The sequence below is a fragment of the Aspergillus fischeri genome, genomic scaffold, assembly GCF_000149645.3.
Source record: "Aspergillus fischeri NRRL 181 1099437636264 genomic scaffold, whole genome shotgun sequence".
In the NCBI taxonomy this organism is placed as follows: Eukaryota; Fungi; Ascomycota; class Eurotiomycetes; order Eurotiales; family Aspergillaceae; genus Aspergillus; species Aspergillus fischeri.
This window is the reverse complement of record NW_001509762.1, coordinates 515,145-528,115: the sequence shown is the minus strand read 5'-3', so window position 1 is coordinate 528,115 and position 12,971 is coordinate 515,145. Positions and strand designations below refer to the sequence as shown.

At 51.1% G+C, this 12,971-nt stretch overlaps 6 protein-coding genes across 6 annotated transcripts, besides 2 other annotated features; 1 reads left to right on the top strand and 5 right to left on the bottom strand.

Annotated features, from left to right (window-relative positions):
* Positions 1-131: 131 nt before the first annotated feature.
* snf4 (AMP-activated serine/threonine-protein kinase regulatory subunit SNF4) lies at positions 132-2,002 on the bottom strand (the record flags this gene model as incomplete). The annotated part of the gene is made up of 6 exons (XM_001259390.1): positions 132-317; positions 372-481; positions 542-898; positions 967-1,116; positions 1,290-1,389; positions 1,670-2,002. 6 exons carry the CDS (start codon positions 2,000-2,002, stop codon positions 132-134), a joined length of 1,236 nt encoding a protein of 411 aa, XP_001259391.1.
* Positions 1,822-1,876: a microsatellite.
* Positions 2,003-2,011: 9 nt separating the features above from the next.
* Positions 2,012-2,048: a microsatellite.
* Positions 2,049-3,112: 1,064 nt separating this feature from the next.
* On the bottom strand, positions 3,113-4,341 carry NFIA_074090 (CRAL/TRIO domain protein; the record flags this gene model as incomplete). Its single annotated transcript, XM_001259389.1, has 2 exons — positions 3,113-3,444; positions 3,504-4,341. 2 exons carry the CDS (start codon positions 4,339-4,341, stop codon positions 3,113-3,115), a joined length of 1,170 nt encoding a protein of 389 aa, XP_001259390.1.
* A 348-nt stretch (positions 4,342-4,689) lies between these two features.
* Positions 4,690-6,856, top strand: NFIA_074080 (DNA-directed DNA polymerase alpha subunit POL12; the record flags this gene model as incomplete). Its single annotated transcript, XM_001259388.1, has 4 exons — positions 4,690-5,021; positions 5,092-5,277; positions 5,326-6,628; positions 6,683-6,856. The coding sequence occupies 4 exons, from the start codon at positions 4,690-4,692 to the stop codon at positions 6,854-6,856; spliced, it is 1,995 nt and encodes a 664-aa protein (XP_001259389.1).
* A 175-nt stretch (positions 6,857-7,031) lies between these two features.
* On the bottom strand, positions 7,032-7,559 carry NFIA_074070 (Apc13 domain protein; the record flags this gene model as incomplete). The annotated part of the gene is made up of 2 exons (XM_001259387.1): positions 7,032-7,490; positions 7,557-7,559. The coding sequence occupies 2 exons, from the start codon at positions 7,557-7,559 to the stop codon at positions 7,032-7,034; spliced, it is 462 nt and encodes a 153-aa protein (XP_001259388.1).
* A 599-nt stretch (positions 7,560-8,158) lies between these two features.
* On the bottom strand, positions 8,159-9,885 carry NFIA_074060 (translation initiation factor eIF2B subunit delta; the record flags this gene model as incomplete). The annotated part of the gene is made up of 2 exons (XM_001259386.1): positions 8,159-9,148; positions 9,208-9,885. The coding sequence occupies 2 exons, from the start codon at positions 9,883-9,885 to the stop codon at positions 8,159-8,161; spliced, it is 1,668 nt and encodes a 555-aa protein (XP_001259387.1).
* Positions 9,886-10,488: 603 nt separating this feature from the next.
* Positions 10,489-12,538, bottom strand: NFIA_074050 (kinesin-3 family protein uncB; the record flags this gene model as incomplete). Its single annotated transcript, XM_001259385.1, has 2 exons — positions 10,489-12,170; positions 12,253-12,538. The coding sequence occupies 2 exons, from the start codon at positions 12,536-12,538 to the stop codon at positions 10,489-10,491; spliced, it is 1,968 nt and encodes a 655-aa protein (XP_001259386.1).
* Between the last annotated feature and the right edge of the window lie 433 nt (positions 12,539-12,971).

The following is a 12,971-nucleotide window of genomic DNA, read 5'->3' as shown; positions in this document are numbered from 1 at the left end:
AGCCCTTTGTTACCAGCCAAACCTGATGTTGCAAGCCTCAAAATCGATCCGAAGTAGAAGTGAGTCAACGCCGTTTCCATGCAAATTTTAGATATACCCGGACCGCTTGTGCGCAGGAAATCTCTTTCATATCATGATGATTCGTCATTTTCGCCCTCGAGGAGAATATATTGTAGGATATCACTCAGAGTGAGAACACCCTTGAGTCGGAAATCTCCATCCACCACAACCAGGCGGTGCACGCGAGATTTGCGAATAGTATCGAAAATGGTGTCCAGACCGTCGTTTAGAGAACATGTGTAAATACCGGGAAATTCCTGCGACTGTCAGCAGTGGATCCGGGGAAGGCTGTAGAATACAGAAGAACGTACCGCACTTCGTTTCTTCAAGGCTTCGCCGACCGTGAGACTGAGGTCGTCATATACGCCTCCCTTGATCAGTGTGATAACATCTACCGCTTCAAAGACATTGTAGACAACACCTGGGAGTTTCGGTTAGCCGGACACTGGAGTTGACCTGCGATACGAGAGTCCGAACTCACCTTCCGAGTTCAGGATGGGCACGCTAGATATACTCCGCTCCACGAGTATGTGGATGACATCAATTACTGGTGTATCCATTGACGCCGTGGCGATATTATCATAGGTGCCCAACAGAATTTCCTTGAGCGGCTTCTTTAACTTTTGTGTGTCACTAACATTGACCGCCACGAACTTGAGTATCCGGTACTGAGTCACCACGCTAAGAACATGAGGCCGGTCCGTTTGGCTATCATTTGTAACGAGAGGGATTCTGCGAGCGCGAGATTCGAGCATGCGTCGACAGGCCTCGTAAAGCGGCCGTTCTGGGTCGATCGAAATAGTTTCTGGCGGAGCAACACCGAGAGCCTTTTCCACCTCTGTAACATTTGTTCAGTTTCAGGTAGCACAGAGTCAATTCACAAGTATCGAGACATCAGGCACGCACCTCGAAGACTGTCCAGTCGAAATTGGTCAATCTGGTCCAGTGCCGCGGGATTCTGAAAATAATACTGTATGACGTTGATGTAGTCGGAAGTGGTCAGAAGACCGGCAAAGGTCGAGGTCTTTGAATCCCATAACGGAGCTGATACGATGCCTGTAGGTCACACCGCGCACATTCAACCCAGTCAGCTTATTGTGTTCCAATCTGGACCGTAGAAATATTGGGATAGTTGCGGCCTTCGGAGAGTATTTTCGGGACATTCCGAGGGACCATCCCTGCAAGCAAGAAGAATGTATACATGCCATTTTGAATCAGGATATTCAAACTCTCCTTGACGGAGAGGGACGTATCAAATATGATGAGCCGGAAACTGAGAGGAAGAACGTCGTAGCTGGTGCGGACTTTGAGGAAGTTACGGATGGCACGCTACACCATATCCAAGCAAGGGAACCGTTAGCCAAATTGCATAAGGCCATCCTCGCGGAGACAAATGCAATGGGAAACTGTGCTGCATGAAGAGCTCTAATTCTCGAAGATCCCGCCATGATATAGAGACCCAACCAGTAATACATAGCGCACGTGGGGTGATCTAGTAATTCAAGCACCTGCAAGGAAGAGATTGCAATAAAAAAAAATGAATAGTTGCAAACAACACAAGATGACCAAGAAGAGCAAGGAAAAAAAGCAAAAAGAGGGGTAGACTCACTAGACCCTCACGCTCTTCCCGATCAATTGCCCTCTCGGGCTCAGATGGGCGCATTGGATGTGAGAGACCTCGCGGGCGAAGGTAGGATGAGGGCTGCACAAAAGGGCCCTCGTGACCGTGGACGATATTAAGATCAGGCGTCGAGAAAGTAATGGTGTTGTTGGTGGTGGTGGTGGTCGTTGTGGTGGTAGTGCTGGCGGAGATGGTAGCATGCGCGGCAGTGGGAGTCGGAGTGTCGTTGGCCGTTGCGGTTGCGGTGGTGGGTTCGGGCGGCAAGTTGTTTCTGCCTGTGGGGGGCTGCTGCATTATCCACTGAGAGGCATGTTCCGCCATCGTCATCAGAATAATAATAATAATAATAACAGCAATAATAAGAATACCCCTCTAAATGATAATAAGTGGGATGGACTGCCTGGGTCTATTGCAAGGAGAGCCGCATGAGGGGGATGGGAGTTGTGGTCAACTAGGACGCCTTAGGATGGCTGTGGATGCGAATGAGGATCACTGGATTTTGTTTGCTTCTTTTTCTCTGCTGCAGCTTAGGTAGCCTGTCCTTGACCGGGGATACAGCGGTCTGCCGCCCTTGCCGCTTTATGTTCTCAAGATGGAAGTGCTGCAGTCTAGATCTAGATATGATTCGCGCGCTGACAGGTAGATAAGTCGAATTGAAGTGATCTCGATACACCCCCGCCCCCTACAGAGATCTGATCTGAGACTGGGAACAGAGCAAATATAATAGATCTAGATAAACAAGGGTATGCTGTTGGCTGTTGGATCGGCAGGTCCATTTGCTAAACTGGTTAGACTACAGAAGGCATTATGGAGTACATCTGGAGACTGGCTTGTTACTACTATTTAACCGTTGCCCAGAGATGGAGAAGACAGTGTTGTATTATCCGGGTTGTGGAGTTGTGAATGATACGAAGGTATACTCCAGACCACTTTCTAGCGATACTAAGGCAGCACAGGGGTCTCAGTGATCATTGGGAAGCACAACTATATCAAACAAAGTATGAGCATTCAAGCGATACTCACCTAAATCCCACTGATTGCCCCGCGAGGACACGTGACTCAACAGTCGATTGTATCTCATTCATAGAGAGGTAACTGCAGTTCTATATACATTCCGCTCCTTCTAGAGTATAACCTCTTAACGAGCATGTAATATAAGCGTCTATTAGTCCGAAAGCAGGCAGGAAAAACCCCAAAATATCAACAAGGTGTGGAAAAGAAAGGCTAGTGGGAAGAAGAAGCAAACACGCATTAATCATGGATGAGGCCGAAGGTCAAGGAAATATACACCCATGACGCTCAGTCTTGCACAGATACTTCCAGCAACACGCTAAGCAATTATTAGACGCTTGACCATCGTGTAGAAAAACAGGAAGAACACCGAAGGGACGGCGTATAAGTGATGACCATAGGAGGGTTGAAGAAGTCCAATCACGACTTCTCGCTAACCCCGTTGGTGCCCTCGGACTGTGACACACTGGGGCTGGTACCGGTCTTGAGATAGTGCTCAAACTCTCCGATACGTTTGCCTCCCTGGATCCAGCGCTGTCGGTACTCGTTCCTCCTCTTATCAGCCAGCTGATTCAAAGCCGGCCAGTAAATGGAATGATCATATCGGAATTCCACATCACCACCTACGGATTTCATTAGGTGGCCGGCAGGTACATGCTGCCGAAGATCTTCGTTGAACTTCAATTTCTCCCGAGTCAATGGGTCGATAAACGGGGTGATTAACTTGAAGAAGCCCCAAATGACGAACGGCACTATGATCCCAAGGCAGTCAGACCGATGAGTAGACCATCAAAACAGCAGAATCACTTACCGTTAATCACCAATGCCCGTCCCAGTCGCTCCGGGTAGTGGTTTTGAAGAATGTTGAGCGTCTGCTTAGCTTGACCCAAACTCGCGTTTTGCCCAGACTTCGTCTCATTGAAATTTACGATAAGTGCCAAAGTTTCCTGGTCTGGCCCCATAAGTTCGATCACGCGCTCCAGCATGAAGACTAGGTGCTCAACCTGGCGGTCACTCTTCTCCGTGTTCTGGTTGGAGGGCAAGAGGTAGAGACAGGGTCGTGCATGGATGTCGTATCCGAGGATGACCTGCTTTCCTGTCTCGTTCTCAATTGAGATGTAATCCGGAGTCAGCTTTTCCAGGCCGTATTCGCGGCGCCAAGTGAGAGTGCGCTGAAGTCGAGTGATAGCTTCGGCGACATTCCATTTCGTAGCGCGCAAGTACCGCAGAAGACATTCCCTGGTCAAGAACATGCGCTCATCGTCTGTAATTGGGGCCGTGGGAGCATTTTTTGCCGACGTTGTCGGAACAGTGGTCCATTCGGAAACCGCCTTCAGGACAGCCTCATATTTCGATTGCTGATCAGGGGTAAGCTCAGCAAGAGCCGCTGGTCTTGCTGTGTCAAGAGGGCGAGGGAATGGCTTCTGAACGAGGCCATCAGCAGCAGAAGTTGGGAGGTCCAATTCAATATCTTTCTCATCGCTCGCACTAGTATTTGAAGGCAGAACCTGAGCCGTGGATTGCAATGTAGTCGCAGCAGAGGTTTGATTCTCAACAGGGTTTGATGGAGCTGACAAAGCCGGAGCATTGGCCTGTGAGTCGGTGACTGAAGCCGTTGCAGCAGCGGGAGCTTCTGACGGTGCACTCATTGTGATCGAGTTTATGTCTTCAAACCAAGTTTCTATATCTCATAAATCTAAGCGTCAATGTTCTAAACGAGTGCTGAACTTATGTCACAGAATCAGAACTTTTCTTCTTTGCTTTTTCCTAGTTTCGTCAATCCTCATCGTGATCGACAAGCCCCACTGGAGGATAACAGAAGACGATCATAGATGCCTAAGACGTAGAATATCAGAAAACGGTAGGCGGTGACAATTAATGGCGTCGCGTGTCCCCGCGTATCTGACGCGTTTTATCTATGGCGGAAATTATAGCAACTGACAGTGCAATTGCTCATTCTTGCTGCATCAAATTTACCTCGATATCGTTATACGAAGATGGATATGGATGATGTTACAGTAGAGCTCAATGAGCTCTTCGCGGCCACATCGCCAGATGGATTACCCAAGGACGTCCTTGCGGAGTTGCAGTCTATACTGCGTGTGCATTCGATTCCCCCACAAGAGCTCTTCTACAAATGGGAATCGTACTGCTTGAAGATGGGCGTGGAAGACACCAAGCTGAATCTGGAGACAGTTCGGTTATTCAAGCGGGATGTCCAGGAGGCATTGGAAAGGGAAAGCCGAGGAAGGGCTGGCAGACAGACCGAAAAACGAAGCGCAGTGACAGCGACTCCGCGAGCAGCAAATACGTCCGATGTTTTCGGAATGTAAGGCCCTTTGAGCAGTCATCCCACTATTCTGTCAGGTCGGAAGCGCTTATCAAGCACTGTTACTTAGATTGGACGGATTGACACCCAATGGCCCTGGCCGAACCCCAACTGGTATGAATAGTTCGACGAAACGCAGATCAGACTTCGGATCTCCTTCGCTTTTGAAGGTCGGAAAGACCGATAATAATCAGTCTCCGAATTTGAAACCCGCTGCAGTAGCTGTCAACGGCGGCGGTGCAGTCAATGGATTACAGTATGGACCAGTCTCGTGAGGTCCGTGAGCCTGACTGACTGAGAGCAGATCGGTGCCTTTCGCAGAAAGACCCAATCCCGGACAGATTATAGAGACACTCAATGCGCATTTATCTATGCCCGAGACCCCAATGGCACCTTTTTCAGAAGCCAGGATAAGGCCCACTGCGAATACGGACCTCAAGAAGTTTGGGTATAAGCCGATGGCGATGCGGGTTTCTGAAGCCTCGGAAATTTTGGACGACCGGATCGATGAGTTTACCGAAATTTACCAGAAAGAATATGAAACGGACGATGTCAACTTTGGCAGCGCCGCTATCCAGAGCACAAGCGAGATTATTGCCGTCGGACGTATCGCTTCAGACAGCTTGGAAGGGAAGCTAAATCCTGCGTCACTTGTTCTTGAGACCTCCAGACGAACAGGCGCAGGTCTACGTGTACCATTGAACTTGGATTCCGTACCGTCAGCGAATTTTTTCCCTGGACAAATAGTTGCGCTGAAGGGGATCAATGCCTCAGGGAACTATTTCTCCGTCAAGGAGGTGTTGCCTCCTCCCCTACTACCACCTGCGGCGTCTTCTCCTGTTACTATGGACAGTATCAATCAGAGGCTAGAGGAAGCCGGCTCTCCCTCACCATTGAATGTGTTGATCGCGTCTGGACCATACACGGCGGATGACAATCTCGCCTTTGAGCCGCTACACGAGATCTGTCAGAAAGCCGCTGAGACCTACGCGGACAGTCTTGTACTGATGGGGCCTTTCCTAGATATTGAGCATCCACTGCTGGCGTCAGGGGACTTTGACCTCCCCAATATGAAGGGATTTGACCCCGACACTGCCACATTGGCAACCGTGTTCAGGCACTGCATCACAGCGCCGCTACAGAAACTCGTCGCTGCTGTGCCCAGCATTACGATTGTGATGATACCGTCCGTTCGGGATGCGCTGAGCAAGCACGTCTCCTGGCCGCAGGAGCAGTTACCGAAGAAAGAGCTCGGGTTACCAAAGCAGGTCCGGATGGTATCCAACCCCGTGACGTTGTCCTTCAACGAGACCGTCATTGGTATGTGCTCGTATGACGTGCTATATGATTTACGACGAGAGGAGGTCCTGCACGGCAAACCCAAAGAAGGCAGTCTCCTGACTCGGCTGCCCAAATACCTAATAGAACAACGGCATTTCCTTCCCATGTTCCCTCCCTCTTCCCGCGAGAATCTTCCCAAACCAGCAACTGAAAACGGTGTTGCGACGGGAGCCATGTTAGACCTCAGCTATTCCAAGCTAGGAGAGTGGTGGAATGTACGACCGGACGTGTTAATTACCCCGAGTCTCCTCCCCCCATTTGTCAAGGTATTCTCTCAGTGTCTTTTGCTCTCGCTCTCTATTCTAACATCGGTCGCCCAGGTCGTCGACAGCGTCCTCGTGATCAACCCCGGCACACTATCCAAACGACGAGCAGCGGGGACATATGCACAGATGGCGATTCACCCACGCGTAATAGCAGCAGACGAACGAGAACAGAAACAGCTAAGTCATAAGCTCTACGAACGGGCACGGGTGGACGTTATTCGCATATAATTGTATATTACCGCCGCTACACGGCGTCGGAGTCACGATAGACATGACAATAGTAATGACCTTGTTTCCTGACCCCTGAACCTGGTATCAATAAAAAAAAAACAAACCCCAACACCTCGCTCTCAAAGTAACACCCAAACACGAAATGACCCCTCAACCCACACACAGAGCACCATCACCGCAAACAAACCGTCCTCTTCCCACCCATCAGCCGTCCCGCCTCTTTAACCCTGACCTTCACCCCCTTCCCCTTCCCAACCCCGCTCCCACAACCAGCAACCAACCCCTCCAGCCCCAAATCCCTCCAAGCCGGCTCCCTCCTCCGCTCCATCGCCCTTGTAATCCCAAACGCCGCATGCTGGTCCGGCACCACATCATCCTCATCCTCGGGATTGGGCGGCTGATACTGCGGCAGCACGTAGATCTCCTCGATGGGCAGGTACGACGGGACCAGCGTCGGCGAGGAGGAGCCGTACGTGACGCCGTGGCTGTAGCCGTGCTGGTAGAGGTGGGAGGCGGACGCGGATGCGGTCATGTTGGCTGTTTGCGAGGTGTGTGGGCGGGTGAATTCCTCGAAGTAATCCGCTAGCCGGGGATGATGCATGTGGATATTTGTGGGGGAGGAGTCTTTGCTCTGTAGTTCGGGGTTAGTTACTGTCACCCGGGGTGGTTTGTTTGGATGTGTTGGTGATGGGCTAACCATTTTGAATTGCGGTTTGGATTGCAGCGAATGTCGAAATCGTATCCTTTATTTAAGTAATTTGCTGTGATGGGATTCGACGAGTTTAAATGCAATCGAGGCGGATGTGGGTTCACTGGATATCTGTTTGGGCAAGCTGAGAGTACTCAAAGGTAGGGGACATACAACAATATGAGCGATAAGATCTAGACACTCCACCGCCTTTGGATCGATTCTTTTTGTTGCCTCAGGCAGCTATCTTCAAGACATTTGATGTAGAGGCATCCTGTCTCCAATTACGGCGTACAAAGGAGCATAATTATGTAAGGAACTTTTTTTGATTGACCTGCTAAGCTTCAGAAAAGCCGAATATCATTACATTGGAATAGTCAACCCCAAGTAGTAGACCCTTTGCCCAGAACGAAACCATGGAGGATGCAGATTCGATACAACGGACACTTGCCGTAGTCCTGCCCACTGACGCAGCTATCATCCTTCATCTTAGATAATGCCACCGCGGTGTGATCATTTAGATGACCAATTATATTTTCTGCCATGTCCATGACACCAGAGAAGTGCCATCACGAAACGAGCAGATTCGTTTGTCTTTATTTTGGATAACTTCACAAATTTGTGCTCATCCGGTGCACGATTGGGACGGCACTTGGCGGCAGGCTACCCATTTCGGTAACGACCATGTCAACATACTCGGCCGGTGTCACATCGTACATGATGTTCAAAAGCTGCAGGTTGCGAGTGTCTTTCCAGTCTTTCAGAGGCGAAGTGCCTTGTGTGACCGCAGTAGACTCGGAGGGACTGGGGTTCGTAGCAGATTTGCTGCCCTTCTTGGGCTCTGGTTGAGCAACGGCAGCCGGGTCGGGCAGACCTGTCACTTGCTGCAACGGCTCGTTCATTACCAGCTCGTCGGCGTCGGCAATTTCATTGACGACAATACTGTCAAGAGCAACTCGGTCGGTGAACTTGACGGACTCACAACATACAATGACGGGGACTTCCACACCACCGGCCCGCTCCTTGGCAGACATGGCGACCAGCGCCGTGCCGACGCGTGAGTACAGCCGACCATTGCTGGTCATCGCGTGAGCCCCGAGGAACACTTTCGTAGCGTCCTTAATGGCATGGCTGATGCCGTTGACAAGCGAGTACTGGACTTCGAGACCCGCCTTGGCCAATGTCCGAGCCAAGTTCTTGCCCTCGAACAACGGACGAGAGTCAATGATGGATACCCGGAACTTCTTGCCTTGCTTGTGTGCGGTCAGAAGAGTTTGCTTGACAATCGAGCTGCCGGCGTATGTCACAATTACATCGCCATCCTGGATTTTCTGAGCCGCACTGTCCGCAATGACCTGGTCTGCAACAGTGATCTTTTCGCGTATGAAACTGTCGATAAAGTCGCTTAGCGACGCCTTGGCACTGGCCTCCGGGACGGACGGGTCAATCGAGGAAATAGCCAGCTTGAGCGCACGAATAGCATTTCCTTGGCTGATCGAGAGAGGGCGGCAAGTGGAGAGATAGGTGATCTGGTGGGAGAGGTGGGTAGTCAAGTGACGAGCCAAGGAGGTACCAAGAGGCGTTGTGTAGGACTCGATCACCTTGAGGAGAAGAACATATCAGCATAATCAACAAAGAAGAGAGAGAGGAGAAAACATACCCTCTTGAACGCCAACAACGTCGCTACACACCGCGCGCTGCTCCCACAAATCACATAATCCCTCATCTGCAACCCCAAAGCCAACACGGCAGGATGCACCTCCTTGCCCGCCCCAGCAACCGTAGTCCTCCGCTGCTGCCCATACAGGTGTCCAAAAACAGCCACACTCTTATCCTCCTGCTTCTTCTTCTGCTCCGCACCCCCAGCAGCCTGCGCAGAGCCCCGACGCGGCAGATACCCCCGTCCCTTCTGCGACTGCGCAGCAGCAGCGTCCTTCCCGCCCGCACCACCAGCCCCCCCAACACCCGTCTGCCCTTTCTTCGCAAACGGGGGATTGGCGCCCTGCGCCGGCGCCGCACCGCCGGCTTGTTCTCTCTCGGCCCTCTCCTTCGCCCTGCGGGCGGCCTTTTCTGCTTTGGCAATCTTCTTTAGTTCAACGGGCGTAAGTTTCTGGGATCCTGCATCGGCCGGCGAGGCTCCATCGGCCGCGGACGTGCCCTCTTTGGGTTTTTGGGACTGTTTGGCGGGTTTTGAGGCGCTCTTCGCGGCTCCTTTGGGCTCGCGGGGCGGTTGCTGTTGCTGGGGTTGCATTTCGGAGGTAGATTGTTGTTGCGCCGGCGCGGTAGTGGCAGATTCTGATGTTGACGAAGGTACTGGTGGATTGATGGGAGTCGCCATCTCGAACTCAATTAATTTAACGCGACAGCGAAAGGGAGAGGGGCATTGGCGACTTTTCTTGGTGATTGTGGGGTTAGGAGGGAAGTCCGCGGAATCGAAAGCGTCAAAAAGTCACCAGTCGGAAGTTGAGTCAGAGGCCCAAAAGAGGAAAGGCCAAGGCCGGCACTAAAGCAGCCCTATAATTCAGGCTGCATACTCGCACTTTAGATATCCCGATCAATGTTTTCTAGGTTCATACTTGGGAGTCTATGCAGAAAATAAATTATTGGCTTCATTATTATCTCGTAAACCAATTCGTCAACGTGTATCGTACTGGCATAATATCATCCCATCGTTTCATTGCAAAAAAGCACAAAAGAGCACACGCTGTAAGAACAAGAAGCCCTTTAACAAATGGTTCACCGGCAGATATTCATCATCAGAGACTTGAAGGAGGTTCGAAAGAATTTCCAAGGGTCTAACTGTGATTGTCAAGTATCCTGTGGCAATTTTCAAAAGCACAGATAACCACGAACTCCATGCAACTCCAGAGTCCAAACTCCTGCTTGCTCTTGAATATACAACAAAAAGCCTCCCTGAAATCGTCGTCTCGGGCGTCATATCCTAGCGATTATTGGCCAAAACAACTTGCAACGCACGACGTCTTTTGCGAGTTTCGTGCTTTTGGATGAATCGAAATCGTTCATGGTCGGTGGCCAGTTTGCGTTTGAACATGTTCAAATCCACCAGCAAATCTTCCATGTCGGCCTGCATTTCCTGAGCTTTGACCTGACTAGCCTCGATGAGGATCGTGTCATCATCTTCCCAGATGAGATCGGGCTCCGGCCCTGCATCAGAAATCGGTGACTGCGGCCGGGTCTCGTTGACCCCGTCATCTGTGCTGCCGTTCTCTTCTCCCAAAGCAGATAAGCCGCTTTTGCGCTTTTCGATTGTTACCAGGGGTATGGGATTCTTGAGGCTGTCCAGTGCAAGTTTCAGATGGTTGCGAAGCGCTTCATTTTCGGTCTGCAGTTGCCGGATCTTGCACTCACTGACCATCTTGGTCTCTTCCATAAGTCTCTGCATCTTCTCTACCTTTTGCTGGTAGACTTCGAGTCGCTCGTTCTGAATCTCGGTCTCCCTCCTGTTAGCAGTGGCCAGGCTTACGCTTAGCTGAAGGGCTCGGATAGTCTCCGCCATTTCTGCAATCTGCTTATCACGCTCCGCGGCAGACATTTGGTCCTGATTAACCCGAGCACGAGTGCGAATACGCTTCGCTTGGTCCGCGTAGCGAAGGGTGGAAAGGGTTTCCTCATAGTCTGAGGGAGAAATGCATGCGATCATTGCGGTCTTCGAGTTTCCACCAAGACTGTCCTTGAGCAGCCACGTGAGTATTGAGTCTCTGTACGGCACCACGTCCTTTCCTTTGCGCTTTCCAGAACGCCCGTGTTTAGGGTCTGCCAAAGCCGCAATGACTCTGCCCAGGGTAGTGAGCGACTTGTTGATGTTGGACCCTTCCCGGAGTCGTTGACCAGTAGCTTCAGTAGACTTGGCTCGTTCAGATCCTGCAAGATCGACCAGGCGAATTCGGGCCGTGCGCTCAGTCGTCTCGTCTGTCGAAAGGTCGTGGTGTATCTGCTTCAAGGTGATGGTGAATACGGCGTGCGACCTGGAAGATGTGTCATTCATCTTGGTGCTCGCGACTGTGCGAGACATGTCGCCCTTGCGCATGTACTTCATCAGTTCGTTGTAGTTTCTGACAGTAACCTCTGTTAAATCTTTGACATAGGGGCCCTCTGAGGGAGACTCGCGAATGCGGAGGTAATGCGGAGGGTCGGTTCGGGGAACCAGCAGGTCGCGAACATGCTCGTTGTACACTTCAAAATAAGACACGCGGACATTGTAGCTGACATCAGGTGACTCTGCACTTTCGATACGCTGGAATAAATCTTCGCACGTCCGAGGGATCAACCCAGGTTGCTCTGGAGTCCCCATCATGGTATAACTCTTTCCCGAACCTGTCTGCCCGTACGCAAATATGCAAGTGTGGTATCCTTCAAAGTTGTGGTCGAGGAATTCCTCGCCAAGACAGTTGTAGACGTCCTCTTGGGTAGCGTAATGTTCGTCATTGGGGTCGTGGGACCAAAACGAGTTGTCAAAAACAAACGCTTTGTCCTCCAGGACCTTGCCGCGAGCTTGAGACTTTGGCTTTCCTTCGTCTTCTGGGTCAACACTGGGCGCTTTGAGCTTGGTCATTTGTGTGTGAGGATCCATCTCGATTAGACATTCCGCATTGCGCTCGGTTTCTATACGATTCAATTGCCATTCAGGCCAAGGTTAGTTCACTTCATCGTTGCCTGTACCTGTGCCTCCCGGCTGCGACCATACCTCTAGGTAAAAACTTCCTCACACGGACGACGACTTTGACGTTACCCCCAGGTGTTGGACTCGAGACGCCATCCGAACGTCTAGCTGAGACAGCGACGCCTTCTCTCGCGCGAAGGGACGGAACGGAGGCTGTAGAGCGCAACGTGGCCGCGGAGGCGGAAGTAGACATAGCTGAAGGGCTGGTTATGCCTGTGATTGCTGAGGCACCGCACGACGAGGAGGAGATGTGGGAGCCAGGTCCGGTGTGGTGGCCGAGATGGTGGTAGAAGCGTGGGTCCAGCGCCATGACTTGACTGCGTTCCTCTAATATATGTACAAAATGAGTGACGAGCTCACGGTGGCGGTGAATAAGGCGATGGTACATACAGACAGCTGTACCAACAAAAGAAGGAAGGAGTGAAGTTGCAGCAGTTGGTCGTGAATAGACGAGGGTCGATAAAAGCTTAGGATGAACAAGTCGTGGCTGGCAGCGCCTTCCTTCAACGCAAGAGAAAAGGTCTGACTTGAGTCAATTGCAGGAGTGAATTAAGATCTCTTGTCCCTTGTTGGATTCATCAACCGTACCGCCTATATTGGGGTAAGCAGAGATACTGGTAAATCCGAGGGGCTTCTGCAATGGAATTTGAAAGAAAGAAACATGCAGCAACGGCATAGAGATGAGATCCAAAAGGAAAAGGCCTGAAGTCGCAAAGGCGATCAGCAATGACAAGTTGATTCCA